At 39.8% G+C, this 19,967-nt stretch overlaps 1 protein-coding gene across 5 annotated transcripts in view; it reads right to left on the reverse strand.

Annotated features, from left to right (window-relative positions):
• PCSK5 (proprotein convertase subtilisin/kexin type 5) overlaps positions 1-19,967 on the reverse strand; it is a 417,746-nt gene that overhangs the window by 323,016 nt on the left and 74,763 nt on the right. For all 5 annotated transcript variants that reach the window (XM_036330796.1, XM_036330795.1, XM_036330797.1 and 2 more), the window contains exon 3: positions 17,244-17,357. In XM_036330796.1, coding sequence (XP_036186689.1) covers positions 17,244-17,357 — 114 coding nt within the window. The remainder of the gene's footprint in view (positions 1-17,243; positions 17,358-19,967) is intronic.

Raw genomic sequence — 19,967 nt, forward strand, 5'->3', positions numbered from 1 at the left:
TAAGAAAAATAGAACTAAGAGGACATAAAAGTTACTTAACAATCACTAAAATAATAAAGCAAACCTTCCCAAAAGCCAAAATAAATAATTTTAAAAGAGCAAGAAGAAACCACACAGTGAAACACAGTAAAAATAGTAAAAATATTACAAGTCACACATAAACACATGCTCATATAATAAAATAATATGACAGAGTTGAGACTTTTTGGTCATATCGATAATGTAAATGAACTTAAAAGTCTCTACTAGCCTGACCCATGTAGCTCAATGGTAGAGCGTTGTGACCTACGAACCAGGATGTTACAGTTAGATTCCTGGTCAGGGCACATGCCCAGGTTGTGGGCTCAATCCCTAGTTGGGGGGAGAGGCATTTAGGAGGCAATCAATTAATGTTTCTTCCTCATCATTCATTGATGTTTATCTCTCTCTTTTCCTCTCCCTCTCTGAAATGAATAAAAAAATATATTTTTAGAAGTCTCCACTAAATGAAAAAAAAAAAAACACACAAAAAAACAAAAACATAAAAATTGAGTAACAAGAACGAATATAGCTCCTATCATAGAGTAATTCAAATGCCTAAGAAAAAAGGGTAAAGGTAATGCAATGGTACAAACACAGGCCTTGTGATTCTAATGCCATTTAAGACACACAGAAATATCATTTCTCACCTACCAAACCAGCCAGCAGTCAGCAACTGACAACAAGGCAAGGTGAGGGAGCAGGCCCTCCCAAACATGGTTGATGAAATCAGAACTGTTCTTGCCCCTGCTCAGGGAGTTACCCACAATCTAATAAAATTATTTTTGTTTCTACCTTGTAACTGAGCAATGCCACAGCTAGAAATTTACTCTGAAAGTACACCTCCAACACCACACAAAAATATATGCACTAGGTTAGTCAGTATGCAGTTATCTGTAACATCAAAATATTGGAAAGAAACTGTGCATTCATAGATGTCTAAATAAATTATGGCAACTCTCCCACAACACAGCTGCAAAAAACAAATAACACAAAACACCCCAAAAACAAACAAACAAAAAAAGAAAGAGAGAGAGAAAGAGAAAATAAAAAGAATAAAGCTCTTAGTGAACTAATATGGAATGATTTCTGAGGTATATTAAGCAATAAAAAACAAAAAAGGAAAAAGGATTTGTAGTATTCTATGAATTTTTCTATGAACCATATGTTTTACATATTCCAAAATAAAATTAAGTACATGAATAAAATTAAATATATAAAGATGGGGGAGAGAACTCTAAAATTGGACAGAACGAACAAATTAACCATCAAGCTAACTGTGTACCAAATTAATGATATAATCACAGAGAAAAAAAGTATTGCTTTTAGCAACTTTTGATTCAGGTATTCTGACTGTACCAACTCAATAAAATATATTTTAAGAACAGAAAGAGATCTTGAATTTTACATCTGTAAGTTTGTTGGTGGTAAAGATATTAGTGCAGTCATGTCAATACTGTTTGTGTGTTTGGTAGTAAATTTACTGATATTGATGAGATCCATGATTCTCCCTGTGGGAGAGAGAGGATAGAAATATGAAATAGGTGGAGAAAAGGAAGGACCTGTACTATTAGATTGGAATGGGAGATGCCACTATGAACTTCAGATAAGCATCTGAGGCTTTGTCCACTGAAGAAGTGTGTAAAACCAAGGGTATCCTTAATCTTGCTTATAAATATCATCTATATATATGAAAGCCTTATATGCAAATTGTCCCCTCGGGAGTTCAACTGCTCGCTATGACATACGCTGACCACCAGGGGGTGGCACAGAACAAAGGAAGGCCCCGGATGGCAGCCAACAGCCAGGGAAGGGAGGCCCTGGCTGGCAGCCAGAAGTCCCCAATCAGCCCTGATCTCCAGGCAGGCCTAGGGACCCTACTCATGCACGAATTTTGTGCACTGGGCCTCTAGTTCCTTAATAAAAGAAATCATATACTTGAAGAAATGGCTATTTCTAGGTCTGGAGCAGAGGAAATACAAGGTGAACTTTTATTGTGCCATACAAGAGAAAGTTTTGCTACAACCAATTGGGGACTTCTCGAAAGGGCACAGGAGTCAACTTGAAAGGTCGCCTAGTCATCCAACTTGAGAATTTGAGAACCGAAAAGGAATAATGTCAATAGTGAGTCATTGCATTTGGAAAGAATCCTTGAGATCATAAAGATATTTAAGAGGAAGAGGAGTGAATAAGGGATCAGGGACTAGAAAAATCATCATTTTGCAACCCACTTGTCTCCACTGATCTACTGATTAATTTAGGCAGGAATCACCAATAGATGCTAAAATCTTGGGAAGAAGTTGACAAGGAATAAGATATTCATAAGTCTCAAAATATTTCTTCCCAAATTTCTTATTAATTAGAAAGATAAAATGTTCCTTTACACTGAGAACTCTAGCAGAAACCTCAACCAAACAAGTAAATAAATGTAACATCACCCAAACAGGACCTCTAACATTCTACTTCCTGACATGAAGCACTGAAAAGGATATCTCACCTGGATAGTTTTTGTAACAAAAATGTTTAATTACTCCTATGGTCCTGAAACAAATCCAAAGTGTGAGCTATCCTACAAACTATCAGCCTGGACTATGGAAATCCTCAACAAAAAAGATCACTCACTCCCACCCCTAACCTCCACCCGAACCTCAGTAAAAGTAGGAAAACTCTTCTAGCTTAAAGGAGACAGTGTGATGAAATAAATAAGGCAATGGCTGATTCTGGGTTCTGGATCAAAAGGGATAGATCTATAAAAATATTTTTGTGACAACTGGGGAAATTTGAATATAGGCAGTAAGTTAGATAAGATCACCAACTTTCTTCATTGTGAAAATGGTGTTTTGGTTATATAGAAAAACATTCTTAGGCGAGGCATCCTGAAATATTTAGGGGTGTATTTTTACAATGTTTGCATCTAATTTAAAAATCCAGGGGGAAAACTGTGTATGTCTGTGTGTGTAGAGTGAGAAAAAAAATATTAACTTCTGGTAAAGCTAGGTGAATGAAATACATGTGTTCCTATTATTTTTTTCAACTTGACTGTAGGATTCAAAACCAAACTTTGGGTGGAAAACATTCCAGGCACAATTTAAAAATTATCAAAGGGTTAGGTCCCAAAAGACACAGAGCTCATGCCATAATGACAGACTTCAAAATATGATTCAGGGCGAGACAGTAGGCATTGGCAGCAGCAGGAGCCAAGCGGAAGCCACACCAGTGTCCTGTGGACCACCCACTGCCCTTTGGACTCTGTGCCCTTGTGCTGAGGTGGCATGCCAGCTACTTCATTTTTTAAAAAATATGTTTTTATTGATATAAGAGAGGAAGAGAGGAGAGAGAGGTAGAAACATCAATGATGAAAGAGAATCACCAAGTGGCTGCCTCCTACACAACCCCTACTAGAGATCAAGCTGACAACTTGGGCATGTGCCCTGACCAGGAATTGAACCTTGACTTCCTGGTTCATGGGTTGATGCTCAATCACTGAGCCACACTGACCAGGCAATAATAACATTATTTTTTAATCCTCACCCAAGGATAATTTTTCCAACAATTTCTAGAGAGATTGGAAGGGGGCAGGAGAGGGAGAAGAAGAGGGGGCGGGATTGGGGGCAAGGGCCAGGGCGAGACACATTGATTGGTTGCCTCACACATACACCCCTAATAGGGCGGGGAAACTGCAGAATGAGGTACAGTGCCCTTTACTGGGAATCAAACCCACAACACTTTGGTCAGCAGGCTGATGCTCTAAGCACTGAAAAAACTGGCAAGGGCTATCTCTTCTTAACATTGTCTGGTGACGGGTTTTTTTTTGTTTGTTTGTTTGTTTGTTTTTATCAATGGCTGCCTTTACTCTGCCCAGGAACACACGTGATAATGATGTCCAACCATGCCCCAAGATTTCTTTTGGGGTGGCGTAACCTCCTTTCCCGAGCCTTAGATTTCTCTGAGGACTCTTGCTCACTGTTCTCTCCTTAAATCACTTTGTCCCAAAGGTATCTGACAAGGCAGATGAGATTCAGTGGTCAGAAACAAGGATAGAATAGGGAAGGAGATGAACAGCGATGGAAAAGATGTGCCCCCAGGAATTTTTCTCAAAACACCAAAGCAAAAGCTCTTGTTTTTTACTATTGGATTTGAACTAGGAACTACTGATTGATATCTTGCAACCATGGGCAGAGAGCTTGTTTGAGAATGAAACCAACAATTTGATCAGAGCTACACTGGTTGGCAGAACGAATTAGGTTCCTGGAGAGCTACTTTACTTTCTGGATCAAGGGAGGCTTGCCAGTCTGGACCTATATGAGCCAATAAATTCCCTCCCTTCTACTATTTTTTTTTCTTTTCCCTGGTTTGGATTGAATTTTCTAATCTCTCATAACCCAAACAATCTCAACTGAAACAACATTTCATAAAAAAAATATTGGACAAATACATGAGGGAAACAACTACTGTTTACATTTATATGCCGTTCTCATTGATTCACAAAGCATAATAGGATAATAAAGGCTCTGAGAAGTCCTGCATTAAAGACACCTTTTTAAGTTTGTTCAAACCAGTATGTCCCAAACCACTTGACTTTGGAGATGCCTATTAAACAATGCTAAGAAATAGTGTTCCGTGGCAAACCATTTTTTTGGAATGACTGTGTGGAAATCATTCATTTGCCTGCAAAGAAATCCTGTCACGGGTCATCACTTAATTTCAATATCGCTTAATTTCCACATTAGGAATTTGAGGACCAGGTAATCAAACCAAAGATAACATCAAGAAACTTTGATATACATGGAGGGGCCTCACAGCACTTTTGTGCATGCCTGTACTATGCTGTTCAGTATTACAGAAACTTAGCTATTTCCCAGCTTGCCTATGACCTGGCTAATGAGCAGAGTATACAGCCTTTTCATATTGGTATCCCCAGCATGTTGAATTACGTGGGATACACAGGAGAAATTCCACAAATGTTGCTGACTGAATAAAATCATTACCAATTTACTTTTTCCTGTGGGGATCCCACTTCTTGTTGCTTTCCTTCATTTTCCCTTCTGCTACACACGGAATTAATGCTTTTATTGAGCAATCTGTGGTAACTCCTGGTTCCTAAGTCCTGGGAGGATAGAACTAATTCAATGCTCATTAGTGTGTACAACTAGTTTAAATGATTTGTTCACAGCACATTCCCTTTTACTCGCCCAGAATAAATCAGGTTTGATCATTACGGATCTCTTTAATCTTTCATTTTCTTGGACAAACCTCTACAATTAGATATGTCTCCAGTCTTGTTTTACTTCATCTTTCGGACTAACACAGAATGGAAAGTTTTAACACCCTCTTTTCTAAAGTTGGCACACTAGGGGAAATAATTATATGCTATTGTGCGTAGACCTAGTGGAGTTAATTTCATCCCTTCTAAATAGAATGTTAATTTCCAGGCATCAGGTTGTTGAAACAGATGGTCTTGCTCCTCTCCATGTATTGCCTGTATAAGCTAGAGCAATGCATGTCTTTGTCATATTTTCCATCCTTCCAACAACACTGAAGAATGTGAAATACACTAAAACATGTTGATAAACAACTATGAAGGTAGAATAGACTTAAAACCATGTAATATGCAATATAAAGGTTTTTATTTTTAAAAACCGAGGATGATTAATCTTGGGAAGATTCTGGGGCAGCAGGAGAATCATTTAAAATGTTTCTAGCCTGGCCAGTGTGGCTCAGTGGTCAACCCATGAACCAGGAGGTCACGGTTCAATTCTGAGTCAGGGCACACACCCGAGCTGAGGGTTTGATCCCCTGTTGGGGTGGTGCAGGAGGCAACGGATCAATGATTCTCTCTCATCATTGATGTTTCTAACTGTCTCTCCCTCTCCTTTCCTCTTTGGAATCAATAAAAACATATTTTAAACAACGTTTCCAGGAAAAAAAAAATATTCCAGAGTAATTTCAAACAAGTAATTTGACCACGTGACATGTGTGGGACACATTTTAAGGACAAAAAGAACTACATACAATTTAAATTGTTTGCTGTTATCATAGTGCTGGTGGTAGCCTGTTATTCTGAGATAGTGCTACATGTAGTATGAGAGAAAGCCAATGAGGAATTCTGTTGGTGTCACTGAGAACAGGATTTTCAGCATGGGGATATATGCAGGTGTAACTGATGAGGGTAAATAAGCTGTAGAATTGATCTGAAATTGCAAATATCTGTATAAACTCATGGCCTATTATATGTCGGGGTGTGTGTATGTATTGCATTACCTCTAACTCTGTTCACTAAAAAAGCCTAAGACTTGCCCAACAGTGATGAGAATCTCAACACTCACATTGCAATTTTTAAATATCAATAATTTTTAAAAAGGCACAAGGGATTAATGGAGAAATTGTTGATTCCATGCCTGAAAAAGAGAATGCACAACCTAAGTGTAGGCCGGATTGTCATGCCAGAAGAAAGCAATACTGGAGTCATATCAAAAGGACCCAGGACCTAATATGAATGGCTCTCACTGACCAAAGATGGGGCAATGAAAGCAGAAACAGGTTTATAACTTTAAAGAAAGCAAACATATCAGCTGTATCTAAATTGAATTTGTAATAAAAATTTCAAAAACCTCATTAGTGGCTTTTGGGGAATGCTACGAAAGGAACCCCTAGTAAATGAAAACGCTGACCATTGATCTCACCTTTCCTACAGGAACTGTACTTCATTGTACCAAATAATTGATTAGAGTCCCTCTTAATTAAAGTATCCCAGCCAATAAAGGAAGGAGTCACATAGAGATCACTATTTTGCAAACCCTAACGAATCATTAAACGATCTGCACAATGGTGGCTGCTGGTATCACAAAATGAGACAAGCAGACATTGTATCTCCTGATGGAAGTATACATACCAACTAGTAAGGAGTAGTTTCACCCTCAGGCTCTCAAAAATAAACTTGAACTTGAGTCTCATCAAACCTTTAGCTCTGACTACCTACCAATTCATTGATTATATTGGAAATAAAACATGCTAAATGACCCCACAAGAATTCAGTCAGCAAAATCTGGACCACATGAAGCTCTATATAACCTAAATTCTTCCATCAAAAATTTTTATAAGAAAAAAAAATGGAGGTGATGTTTACAATGAAAGAAAAGTAAGATTAGCAATTAATCACAAGGTATGAACTTTGAATCTTGATTCAAACAAGTTACAAAGAAAAAAAATTATAAGACAATAGGGAATATTTGAAAACTGACTGGATATTTGGTAATATAAGGAAATTATCATTATAAATGATACTATGGTTTTATTGTGAAAAAATGGTCCTTATAGAGACAACTACTATAATATTCAAAGATTAAATGAAATAAGGGGTGTGAACTGCTTTCACGTAATCAGAGTAGAGGGGGCAGTCAATGAAAGAACACTGGCTTTGAATCAATAATTACTGAAGTTGGTGATGGGCACATGAGTGTTCATTATATATTCTCCCTACTTTTGTTTAAATTTCCAAAATGTTTCTGGAATGTTTGCAGTGAAAGCTCGTGAAATGGGAATCAGATCCTTAACTTGGAATTCAGACCAGGGGGAGTGTGTGGAGGGACAGGGACACACGTTTCTGATAAAGTGTTTTTGAATGGAATTGTTCATTATGGAAAGAAAGGGCCACCTACGTAGAGTACATTTCCGGTTACAGTAAAAATACAAGGCGGATATTGAGCATAAGCTGAGGACTTGAATTAACTTATTTTTCAGGCCTGTTCCAATTTAGTGATCTTTGAGCTTCTTTTCAGCATCTTCTGAAAAACCACCTGATTCAAAGCATTAATTACAAAAACACATACGGCATTTGCTTCCGTGTGCTTGTGTAGCGTGCTTGGATGTGAAGCAGAGGGCCTGGGATACAGAGCACAGGCAGGAAAGAAGAATGAGAAGGGGCCTATTAAACATTTCAGCAGAACCGGCATGACCTAAAGTATTATGCAGACCTGCTACACTGAACTTATTACTGCTGCGAGTCCCGCTGAGTCTCTTTTAGCTTCACTGAAAGGTAAGGGTGGCTTATCACCAGGTAACAAACCCAAACATCCAGTTTTTAAGACACTAATTTAACAAAGTTTCAGGAAACCATGCAAAGAGATCGTTAGGAGGACACAGCCCTATGCTACCTGGGCATAATTTTCTTTTCCGTGCTTCAGACATGCCAATTTAGAATGTCTGAGTCCCATCCCAGTAGGCTTTTTACAAGAGTCAAAATTCAACTGACCAGGAAACTAAAAGTGAAAAGGTGGACAAAAAAAGCTACATTTCTGCCAAGTAGTTTTTAAGATTACTCTGTGAATCTTGTACCAAACACTTTAATGTTCACCACCCAAACTGACTGTTGTGTGTTTTCTTAGCATCAAGGACAAAATTAGGCTTCTTATCAGGTTCTTTTAATCAAGGAAAGAATAATCAGTGAATGCAGGTTTTGCTAAGTCCACCTCATCTACCATCAAGATAGCATCCCTGCATTATGAACCCAATTTTGATTCTGGCCCATGCAATTAAGTAATCAAACCCTATTTCTGGAATGTACAGTTTTATTCTGCATGTCTCATTATCATTTGGCGTCATCTGGCGTGCAGCAGCCCAGTCAGCTTGCACTATTTGCATATGGGATTATCCATCGCTGGCCTGGAATCCCAGCCACTAGCCTGAGGCAGTCTACCAAGGATTATTTTTTAATTTTAATTTTTTTTTTTTTTACATTTGAGAAACTGGAAAAGTCACATTGAAGTGCATGTACATTCTATCTGAAGATGGTTACTACTGTCTCCTCCCCAGGCAATTTAGGCGTTTTTGTCTTTTGGATTCTTCTCATCACTGGATTGCTAAGAATCATTTCTTTTACTCCATTAATTTCCTGACCAAGTTCACTGTCAACTAAAATTAAGGAAAAACAGCATTCCAGAGGCCTCTGTCTCAGATAATTTTAGAATTTGAATTCTCAGTGCAGGACATTTAAAGGCACCACCATCTTTTAGGCATAGTCAAATTCAGTTCGGTGAATTTGGAAAATGATGAAGCCTAAATGACCGACTCTCTCCCCACTTCATATCAACCTTTATTGAGTACTTACTAAAAGCCCTACTTATTGGTAGAGAAATCAACTAAAATAAGCCCAACATGTGCCTTGATCACTAGAACTCACCCCAATACTGGGTGAAATGAGGAATTCAGAGAAACTGTTTGATAAAAAGAACTTGAATCAACATGTTAAGACGACAAGCACAGAATAAGTGAGCTCAAGGGTCAATGCCATCTGCTCTCCAACAAGAAAATGAGTTACTAATTAGAGAAAAATCATGACTGAAGTCTTGATAAAAACAACTTTGTTTCTGTTAACAGACTCTTCATCATGTTAGAGTCAGGCCCAAAGGGCCAGACTACCCACATATTTTTACTCTTTGAAAGCGAAGCTGAGGAGATAAATTACCAGTACGGAATAAGTTATGCCATGCTCAAGGAAATTCATGAAGGTTGTAATAATTTGCACTGGGCAAGAATGAATATTATCTGAAGTCATTTTTCCAAGTGGATCATTAATTACTGGCCTCTTCTAGAAGCACTCTGACTAGTTAATTACAGGTTAACTTATTCCTAATATACTGACTTCCATCACGACCATCACGTGGGACAATGAAATCATTATAATCATCTTGAGTAAATCAGCAAGTTCCAATTAGGGTTCTGCTATGGCACCCTCAGTGCCTTCAACTGATTGGGCAAACTGACTTAAATTAACCAAACTTCTGCCCATTACATGCTCCACTTACTTGTCATTAAAGAAGGTGCCATTTACTATTTTATCTTTGGTGTGAGGAACATTATAAACACTGGAAAAAAAAGAAATCTCTGCTAAATAAGAATGAATGCATGCATGTATTCATGCATGAATAAATATCTACCTCATAGGAGCTTTGAGTCAGTTGGGATTTTCTAGGCTGCAAAACAAATATGGACACCATACCTAGGATTCAAGTTTGCTTTTTCTTAGAATGATCACTATGAATATTTTTCTTGGTGCTAATTTATTCATTCAGTGAACACAACGTTTTAATAAAGAAGGAGCTATTATTCCAACTCAGCCAAGCATGTGTTTGGCCCCCTTGGCTGGCATCTGGAAACTTGAATATGGGGAGGGTTTCTCACCATCCCCTCATAAGAATGTCTCACTGTGCTTAGACCCTGAGCACTGAGTCCCCCCTGATGAGCTTCCCTGAGATAACATTTCACACATGTTGTCACAAGTCATTACTGGCAGAACTAAGTGCTTTCTGTGTGACTCCACTGAGAGAGGTCTCTTGGAAACTGAAGCCCGATTTCCTCTGGACTTCGTGCCTGTGGCTGTTCTTTTTGCTGATTTGTGTTATATCCTTTTCATTGAAATAAATCATAGCCATGCCTAGGACTATGTGCCGAATCATGTTGAGTCCTCCTAATGAATCGGCAAATCTTGGGGTAGTCTTGAGGACCCCCAACACAGGCAACATAGTGAGTTTAAAGTAGTGAGGAAATGAGAGTGTGGTATACTGCAGTCGGGAGCTCATGGGTGAGGTGAGGGGGTTAAGCCGGAAGTCACGATAGGGGCCCATCGGTGGCGTGTGCTCCTCTAGATTCACTATCCAGTGGAATTCATTTGCCATGTGGAACTAGAAGCAATTCGAGCAGGAATAAATTTAAGAAGACAGCTAATCCAGAATCCTCATTTTTTCAGATGAGCTAAGGTTGAGAGCTAAAATAACTTTCTATAAGACGCAGGGCTAGTTCAAAGCAAATACTGGCACGTCAGAACCACATCTCAACCCCCAGTAGTCCTTACCAGTAAATCATTTGCCACCTGGCTGGAGTCAGTCCTCTCTCAGAAGGCCTCCTGCTTGCACCTAAGATGTGCCACATGGTTGCAGATTCACACCATGTTGCATTTTCAATTAAAACAGCTAAATGGGGTGTTTTAAAAGGATGATTTCCAAGCTGCCAGGACAATAACGCCACAAACTCCACCAGATTTTATTAGTCAAATGACAGCATAAATCATTGGGTAAATGTGTGCCAACCGGAGAAACAGCAATACCTCAAACTCTTAGAGTACTGAACGCCATCCAGTTGGCCGAGAAAAAACCATGTGGCTTAAAATCATTTTTTGCAATTACTATACTAGCTAGTTCATAGTTTTTGGCATATATGCCCCGCATGCATAGTCGCACGCAGCTAATTTTCACTCTGCTGATGGACAAAGGTTTTTGGGGGTTTTTTGTGTGTGTGTGTGTGTTTTTTATTCTTTTCCTCAGAAAAACCACCCAGAGAGTTTTCATGAAATCTGAGGAAGTGCATCAATAAGTGAGCCCATTTGTTACACCCTGGCTTTAAATAATGCATATTAAATAGGCCACCCAATATTCATCACACAAAAAAATCTACTGTGCTAACTAAGATGATGACTTAAGAATATCAATCACACTAATTACTAGAGTCTGAAAGTCAAACAGCAAGATTTCCGGAGTCCTTTTTGCTTTTCTCCCTTGAATTGAGCTTGCCTTTCAGAAAGCAGGAAACAAAAAATAAGTTATTTACTATGAACTTCTCAAAAATCATTAGTTCTTAATAGTTAGACAAGAAATACCATACAATGCTACATCAGTTTCTTTAAGCAATGAATATTAACATGACCAAAGGAGCAAAAGAGCTTTACTATTAAATTTGTTTTTTCCCCCCACATCCATGTTGCTTTTCCAGGTCGTCTTCTTGGCACCTTATCAATAAATAGCACAAGTGTTGAATTCCACCTATAAATGTATGTTATGATGATTTCAAAAAATGTTCATCTATTCTACATTGACTATCCTCTCCCTCCAAGAGAAGCATCCTGCCAAGAAGGGAACTCCCACAATGCATTTCAAATCCAGCATCTGTGCTAACTCTGTAGGGGATGAGGGGACACTATTAGGAGAAGGCTCACAGGCAGCTTCAACGGTACAGAGAGATAATGGTATGCTCCCTTGCATGGGGGTGGACGGACAGGCATTTGTGGTATTCTTCCAACTTTTTATATGTTGGAAATATTTTAGAATAATTTTCAAAATATTTAACCTCCTAAATTTGCTTGTTCGGCATGCCTGGACCCTCTAGGAGGCGTTGTACTTAGCCTTGTTGGCTCTGGAGTCAAACTGAATTTTCTCTAGGAGGGTCAAAATGGTCCACTGAAACCATCTCTATTACACCGAGTTCCCAAAGACTTGGCCGAATCTTCACAACTTTTCCTATCAGATATGCTTGGTCTGTGGAGCATCTTGAAAGAATACAGAAGCCAAAGGTTATTTTCAATCTGTGCGAAGTGATAACATCTTCTCATATTAAAGCGGCCAGCTTCCCAGATAGAAAATTTTGTAAGTAAAAGGTATAAGGTAAATAAAAACAAGATAAATTGACCAAGTGTGCTTTAAAATGTCCCATAAATTTAAAAGCCCTTCTTCCCTCAGCTGATAATGGGAAGAGGGAAGCCAGCTGTGTTCACAGGGACCTCATGTTTAATGTATGGTAGTGCAGTGAAGTCTCAAATGGGACCCTAGGTGCTAGCATCAGCCATCAGTTGGAAACTTGTTAAAAATGCAAATTCCCAGGTCTCTGCTGAGAGGACGAAAAAGGGGTAGGCAGTACTCCTTCCAAATGATTGTCATGCCTGCTAGTTTTGAGAAGCAGATGGAAGTCTAGCCTTTGAGGTCAGAGTGACTAGGTTCACATACTAGGATCTGCCCCTGCTAAATGCTGTGACTTTGACCAAGTTAGTTAACTTTGTGTATGCTTTAATTTCCTCAACTGTAAAATGAAGACGACTGTTCCTAACTCATTATGATAATACATGTAAAAGTTTGGCAAAATGCTTGACCCATACTAAGCACTCATTAAATGTGAGTGTCATTTTCTCAACTATGGAGATGATCAAAGACTTGCTTTTATTCCAGTTTACTCATCTACTTATTCGATGAGCATATATTGAGCATTGACCACATGACAGACTGGGGACCCAATTACACAGGATTCGTGGCTGCATCAGAATTACCCAGCGGGTTCTGAAGAAAACCCACTGCCTGAGCCCTACTCTATAGCAAATCAAAGAATCTCAAAGAATCTCAAGAATCTCAAGGATATGTTATAAAAGCTACTCAGGATATTTTAACAGGAGAAGCAAACCTGCAAGCAAAAATTACAGCCCAAAGTCAAAGGAGCGGGGGCTAGTTTTATACACATGATCTCAAAAAACTTTTAAGGGGTTTGTTTACCCAGCAAACTTTCATTGGCCTCATATACTCCTCTCCTGCTTTACTGATCTCCTTAAGAAGCACAAATCATGCTTCCCTGACTCTTCAGTGCTGGCTACCATGCTGGACCATGAGTTTGACGATGCAATGAGAAGTGAGCTCTATTATTGGGTCCTCCCAACACCTGGAGCCTGAACACTAACTTTGAAGGCGGAGTAGTCCAGCATAGCCGTCACCTCCATAACCAACTCTCGTAAAAGCACATTTCCCTAAATCTATTACCCAGGCCTGAAGCTAGACATAATGGTTTCACACGCCAGTCTCCAAGGGGAGGAGCGAGGGGCAAAGTTTTTATAGTAATTGAAAGAGACACTCAGGCCCACTTCATGCCATTCATTAATCTCCATTCTCCTGTGATAAATACAGAATGACAGGCCAGGACCAGGCTAAGGAGCTCAAGAGAGGACCCTTGAAGACTCCTGGAGTGGCCCTCAAAACCTCTGCAGCAGGGCCCCGGGCTCAGAGAAAGGTAGGAGGAGGAGCTCAGCACCTTGCCCCCTTAGGTCTCCAGGGAGCTCTGAAGAATGCCCACTGGATATACGACCCCACACTGCTTTGCCTCATAGCAATTTAAAGAACAGATAAAAAGGAAATAGCATGTATTGTAATGAGGAAGTCAGAGAATAATAATAAAAGCAATGATGATTTATGGAGGGTTTTCTAGTGCCAGGCGCTGTGCTAATGTCTTCTCATGTAGTATTTTATGTAATTGTGGCAACCAGCTTCCTAAGACCCCTGCCTCCTAGTATACACACCCTTGGTGCAGTCCCCCTCAATCACTGAATCAGAGTTAGTACATGTGACCAATATAAATTCCAGAAGTAACTGTCTGTGACCTCTGAGATTAGATCACTCAAGGCATCATCACTTTCAACACAGCCTCTTCAATCACTTGCTCTCAGGGAGCCCGGGCGACATCAAGTGGACACTCAAGCAGCCCTTTGGTGACAGCCACGTGGAGACCAGGCCACCTTGGAAGTGACCCCCCGCTCCAATCAAGCTTTGAAGCTTCCAGCTGAAGCCCCAAACATCAGAGGACACAGAAGCCATCACCCCGGGGCCCTGTCTGAAAGGCTGGCCCACAGAGCCCGTGCGATAACTGTCCTGAAATCTAAGTTCTGTGATTTGTTATGCAGCAATAGCGAACTCACACCTAAGCGCTCAATACTCTCATAGTTGACAAGGGTTGAAGTGACTCAGTCATGGGCACAGTCAGTGAAGCGATGGGGAATGGACTCCAGGCATACAGATTTGAAGTTCTGGCTCCTTTTCCATCAGACTGCTGACAGATAAACATGAGGTGTGTAACCTACTTCCCAGCCCTTTTATTAACCCCTAGAGTGCCTGGGAGCGCAAGCGCGCTCCTCCTATCTTTCGCCAAAAGTGCCGGGAGCGCTATTGCGCTTCTCCTGCAGTGTCTATTAGATGCTAGTAGTTCACTCTTTATGTGGGGGGAAAAAATGTAAAAACCTTAACTCAAAATGCCTTGGCAATTTTAGCATAGTTCCTAGGATATTGGTTGGCACTCAATGGGTTAAGGGAAAAGTAGCCATGTAATAGAAGCCTCATAAACAGTTTGCGTGTCCCCAATATGCTCCATTCACCCTCCATGGGAGACACTATCCTGCCTGGTATTTCAGCCATTTCTCTATGGGTAAAAGCTCCTGGAAGGTTGGAGTCCTGTCTTCCTTACGACAGCCTTGTACACAGTAGAAGGGTGTGGCTAGGATGTCACGTTAGTCCTGTGGACTCCCACCAACCTGCCTGCTTCGGCAGCTCTGCTCTACCATTTCCAGGCCAGGTGATCTTAAGCAAATTACCTAAATGCTGTGAGCCCCCAGTTCCCCACTCTTATAACAGGGCCAATATGAACACACACTTCTGCTTGCTTGCACTGCATTAAAAAAAAGACTCTCATAAAGTGTTTAGCACATTGACGGGCTCACAGTAAGTGCTCAATGAATGTTACCTATTTGAATTATTTTCCAAATGTGTTGAAAAATGTCCAACATTTTAAATGCCCAACAAAAGCTCTTCCCTGAACCTATCCTCCTATTGAAAGAGAATTTCTACAGATACTGCAGTGGTTCCCGGGTGTGAAGCGATTTCGCTCTGCAGGCACTGACACCTCTGGCACTGACGCCTTGGCCATGGATCCTACGAGAGCCCAGCCTGCCCTGCCTCCAGAAAGCTGCCCTCACTCCCCCATCCAGGGACATGTGCAGACAGCAATTTGGCTCTTCCTTCCAGGAGGAAAAGGAAGGCAAGCAGGGTGTCCCTCCCGCTGGCCCAATAAACAGGGGAGGAGAGGGATTGTGCTTCCTCCTCTCTCTTAATCCCATTACATTCTTATCATTTTGTCAGTGCAGACCAAGCTCCTTAGCCCCTGCCAACACTCACTGTAAGGCTTTCCCCTGTGGTTCATTCTTCCTTAGTCTTGGAGCTAATAGGCTGTCAAGTGCCTCACTGTCCCCTCTGGTGATTTCTACTTAAATGCTGTTTAGAGTCCCGCCTCCCTTTGAACTTAGCTTCATGGTTCCTATTCTTTTTTCTCTCTTTACATATAAAAAAGTTTTCTGTGTAAAATTCTGTTTAGGGTCTAAAATATGCCCACAACCTTTTACTTCTGGGTAAGACTAAAGAAAGGGAAATACCAACCACATTCACCTGTATCCAAATAAACACAAATTCCTAGCACTGCAAGGTGCTAGGTTCAGTTTTTTGTTTTTTTTTGGGGGGGGGGGTGGAGGGGGGGGGGCGCGGGGGGAGTAGGGGAGGTAGAGGGTATATAAGTGACTTCTCCACTGTAACAGAGGAGATTAAAGTATTAATAACTAGGAAACCAAGGCCCACGTGAAGGATGCCACTAAGCAGGAACAGAGGGACCAGGAGAGCAGAGGAAGAAAAAAAAATGACACATGAGGACTCAGAAGAGTTAGAGCAGTCAGCCTGCGGTGGGGGCTCTGAAGGATGGGAGAATCCTGACCTGAGGTGAGGAAGGACAGGAAGAGCACTCCAGGTGGAAGGGATGAAAGGCAAGGAGGCAGAAAAGCAGGAGGCAGTTTGCAAAGTGCTACAGATTTATGGAGAAACGGGGACAGAGATTACAAAAAATAAAGTTGATTAGGGGAACATACACTACCCTAATCTTTATGATCTTTAAAGGGGAGGAAATTTAAAGGTCTTTTGCAGATTATGCAACAATTTGGTGACATATGAATTTCATAATTAAGAATAAGTAACATTCTAATCAATTTCTCAGGGATCCTGAACTTAATCTCTTAGGGAAGAATATTTTCAAAGGAGGCAATGTCAAGTGAATGGGTAGATCACTCTCCTCAATATGTTAAGTTTCCCTCACTCACAGAACTAGCTATAAGTCAACTACTTTTCAACTAGTTTTTTTCCTGGTCTAGTTTTAAAAACTATTACCTACAATGAGAAGGCACATATTAGACAACGTAAGTCAGGAATCTGTTATTTATCAGCAGTCATTTCAATGATTTCCAAGTATCCTCTAAAGAGACTGGTTTAAAGGTGGAATCAAAGCATATCAGAAGTAAACACGATATTGACAGGTCTTAAGGATGTCCGCATCTTAGTATATTTTTCTATTCTCTAGCCCAATCTTGGAAAGCTAGCAAAGTAAGCCCTCAAACAGAAATTCTGTGAATCAGAACTCACTTCCCTTTCTTCTTACAACCAAAAGGCCAAGCTCAAAAAAGATCCAGAAACCATCACAGGCCATCAATCTCAAATGGTGACTTCTTGAAACAGGACAAAGCCCCTGCACATTGTTTCTCTGTCCTCCAAGTCCCAGTGGAGGCTCCCTGCACAACACGAAACTGGAGGACACAGGTGCAGGCCAGGCGAGCTTACCATATACCACATGCTTGGCCACTTGGGATCATTGAAGTAAGTAGACTGGGCATGACTGAAGTCATAATCCCTCTTGGTCCGTTTTTTCACCACTTGCTGTTGGATCCACTCCACCTGCCAAGAAGAAGAACATCTGGTGAGTGGCCAGTTCCATCGGGTTAGCACAACATAAATGAAGGTCGGAAGCATGTACCCTCTTGAGTCAATTCTGTTTAAGTTATAGGCTTCATTCTGGCAACTAAGATCTCTGAGTTCAGGGACTCAGAGATGCTCTAAGCATCTAGTTCTACGCTATTATATGCAGGTTAGGCTTTTTTTTTGCCTTTTGTGACAGATCATTCATATCTCTCACTAATATGCTAACCTTTTCGTCTTTTCAGAAAGCAGCTCCAATTCACAATTTATTGCGAATTGATAGTGTCAGTTTTTTCATCCTTACCTTATCTAAAGGTCAGCAAACTTTTTCTATAAAGGTCCAGATAATAAATATTTTAGGCTTTGCAGGTCATATGATCTCTATTGCAACTATTCATTCTGATATTGTAGCGCCATAAGCAATATATGAATGTTTGGGAGTGACTGTGTTCTCAATAAAACTTTATATACCAACCCAGGTGGCAGGCCGGATCAGGCCCACAGGCCACAGTTTCTGATCCCTCCCTTATGCTATCATAAAATTGTTTAAAAGTTCTGGAATTAGCCATCAAATGTAAAACTCATCCTGAGATCAAATGCTCTAGGACAGTGATGGCAAACCTTTTGAGCTCGGCGTGTTAGCATTTTGAAAAACCCTAACTTAACTCTGATGCCGTGTCACATATAGAAATTTTTTGATATTTGCAACCATAGTAAAACAAAGACTTATATTTTTGATATTTATTTTATATATTTAAATGCCATTTAACAAAGAAAAATCAACCAAAAAAATGAGTTCGCGTGTCACCTCTGACACGCATGTCATAGGTTCGCCATCACTGCTCTAGGACCACAAATTTTCAAAAAATGTCTTTCTACAACGTAGTGTGGTGGAAAAGCACTATTTTGGAGAATCGGAAAACTAAAGCCCTAGACCTGTCTCTGGCAAAACACTGGAGAGGTCACTCAATTTTCGGAGCCATAGGCTCCTTTCCGGCTCTGAAATTCAATTCAAACCCACCAGATTTCAGAAAGTCTTAATACTTAGCTGCAACCTTTGCTTAAACAAAGCACTTGGAACTTTGAGTTTAATACAGGATTATAATCTAAATGGTAGAGGTATGAAGAAAGGTATTTTTTAAAAGAGGTAATCATTATATCAACATAAAAATAAGCATGTTCCATTTTGAATGGAGCACCCCAAATGCAGTATCAGCCCTGGTGGCATTCTACCATTTGTTCCTAAATTTTCTTTTCATTTCTTCTGGCCATAGCTAATTTAATCACAATACTCTAAAATATTCTGTTCCACCATTTATTCCTACTCTTCACAAAGAAATTACAATTGGGGCCCGAGGGGGGGGGGGGTTTGTAGTCCACTGCTGTGATTCCATACCCACGCAATCAGTAATGATTTCAAAACCTCTCTTGCCTACTTGATTAAAGTTTATTGAAGGAGAAGGGATACTAAAATACTGACAATAAACTCAACATGCGTAGCTGTAAATAACATAGCAAAGGCCAAAAGCCAAACTAATAAATTTCTATGATTTTCATATTGGGAAATATATTCAACAGGAATATTGGTATGCAAGATGAATTTAAATAGTGAATTCCTAACATCACTAATAAAGTGAACAGAATCACATGACCTCCTAAATAAATATCCAATCTCTCTATGATTAGGATCACAGCTAAACATCACATACTTGCCTATTCTGATGGGTAATTTAAGCAAAATTAGTTCAGGGAAAAAGTGAATAAGTAAAAACTAATATCTGAAAAATAAAAGTTTTTCTGATCATGTTTTAATTAATCTAGGCCAAGTGACTCTCTAGCACCTAATCATTCTATACCCCTTTCCCCCACATACACAGGCACATATGCACACTGGATAAGAGGTATTACATGTTATGTCTTCAAACTGTTGGGCAATAGCTGTCAGTGAAGCCAATAGGCATCTTGTTTCTTTCTTTAATTGAAGAGACTGCTTTTTAGAAATTACATCAAAATTAATGTGCCATTAAAATGTGTATAAATTTATTTTCAATGAAGAGAATAATTTTTAAGTGACTGTGTTTCTAAAAACATAGGAAACAAATCAATTTCCTTCTCAATCAAAGTGGAACAGCAAGCATGGGCATGTATATACTTTTCTATTTCCAGGAAACATCTTAATCTCTTGATTTCAATCTTTCTCTGGTATGAGTTTCATTCACTCATGTATTCATTCAAAAAAAAATAAAAAAGCATTAAATGCCAATTCCATACCAGACACTGCGCTGGGAATACGAAGATGCGTAAGAATAGTCTTTGCCTTTGAAGGACTTAACATTTTACCAAGGACTATTTAGCAAGTACTCCACCACTCCCCACTTCACAAAAAGGAAATTATCATCATGACTGACATCTGGTGCAGGCCTCATTACTGTATGAATTAGAGCATTTATGACAATGTTGAGCAAATTACATTTGCAATCCTTAGGTTACTGTAAGTCTTATCCCAAAAAGAATGAAGCATTTCATATTTGCACACTTGGTAAAAGGCTGCAGATCTGTGCAGACAGAACTCTTCTGAAACTAATCTAT

The sequence above is a fragment of the Myotis myotis genome, unplaced genomic scaffold (genome assembly GCF_014108235.1).
Source record: "Myotis myotis isolate mMyoMyo1 unplaced genomic scaffold, mMyoMyo1.p scaffold_m19_p_12, whole genome shotgun sequence".
NCBI classification, from domain to species: domain Eukaryota; kingdom Metazoa; phylum Chordata; class Mammalia; order Chiroptera; family Vespertilionidae; genus Myotis; species Myotis myotis.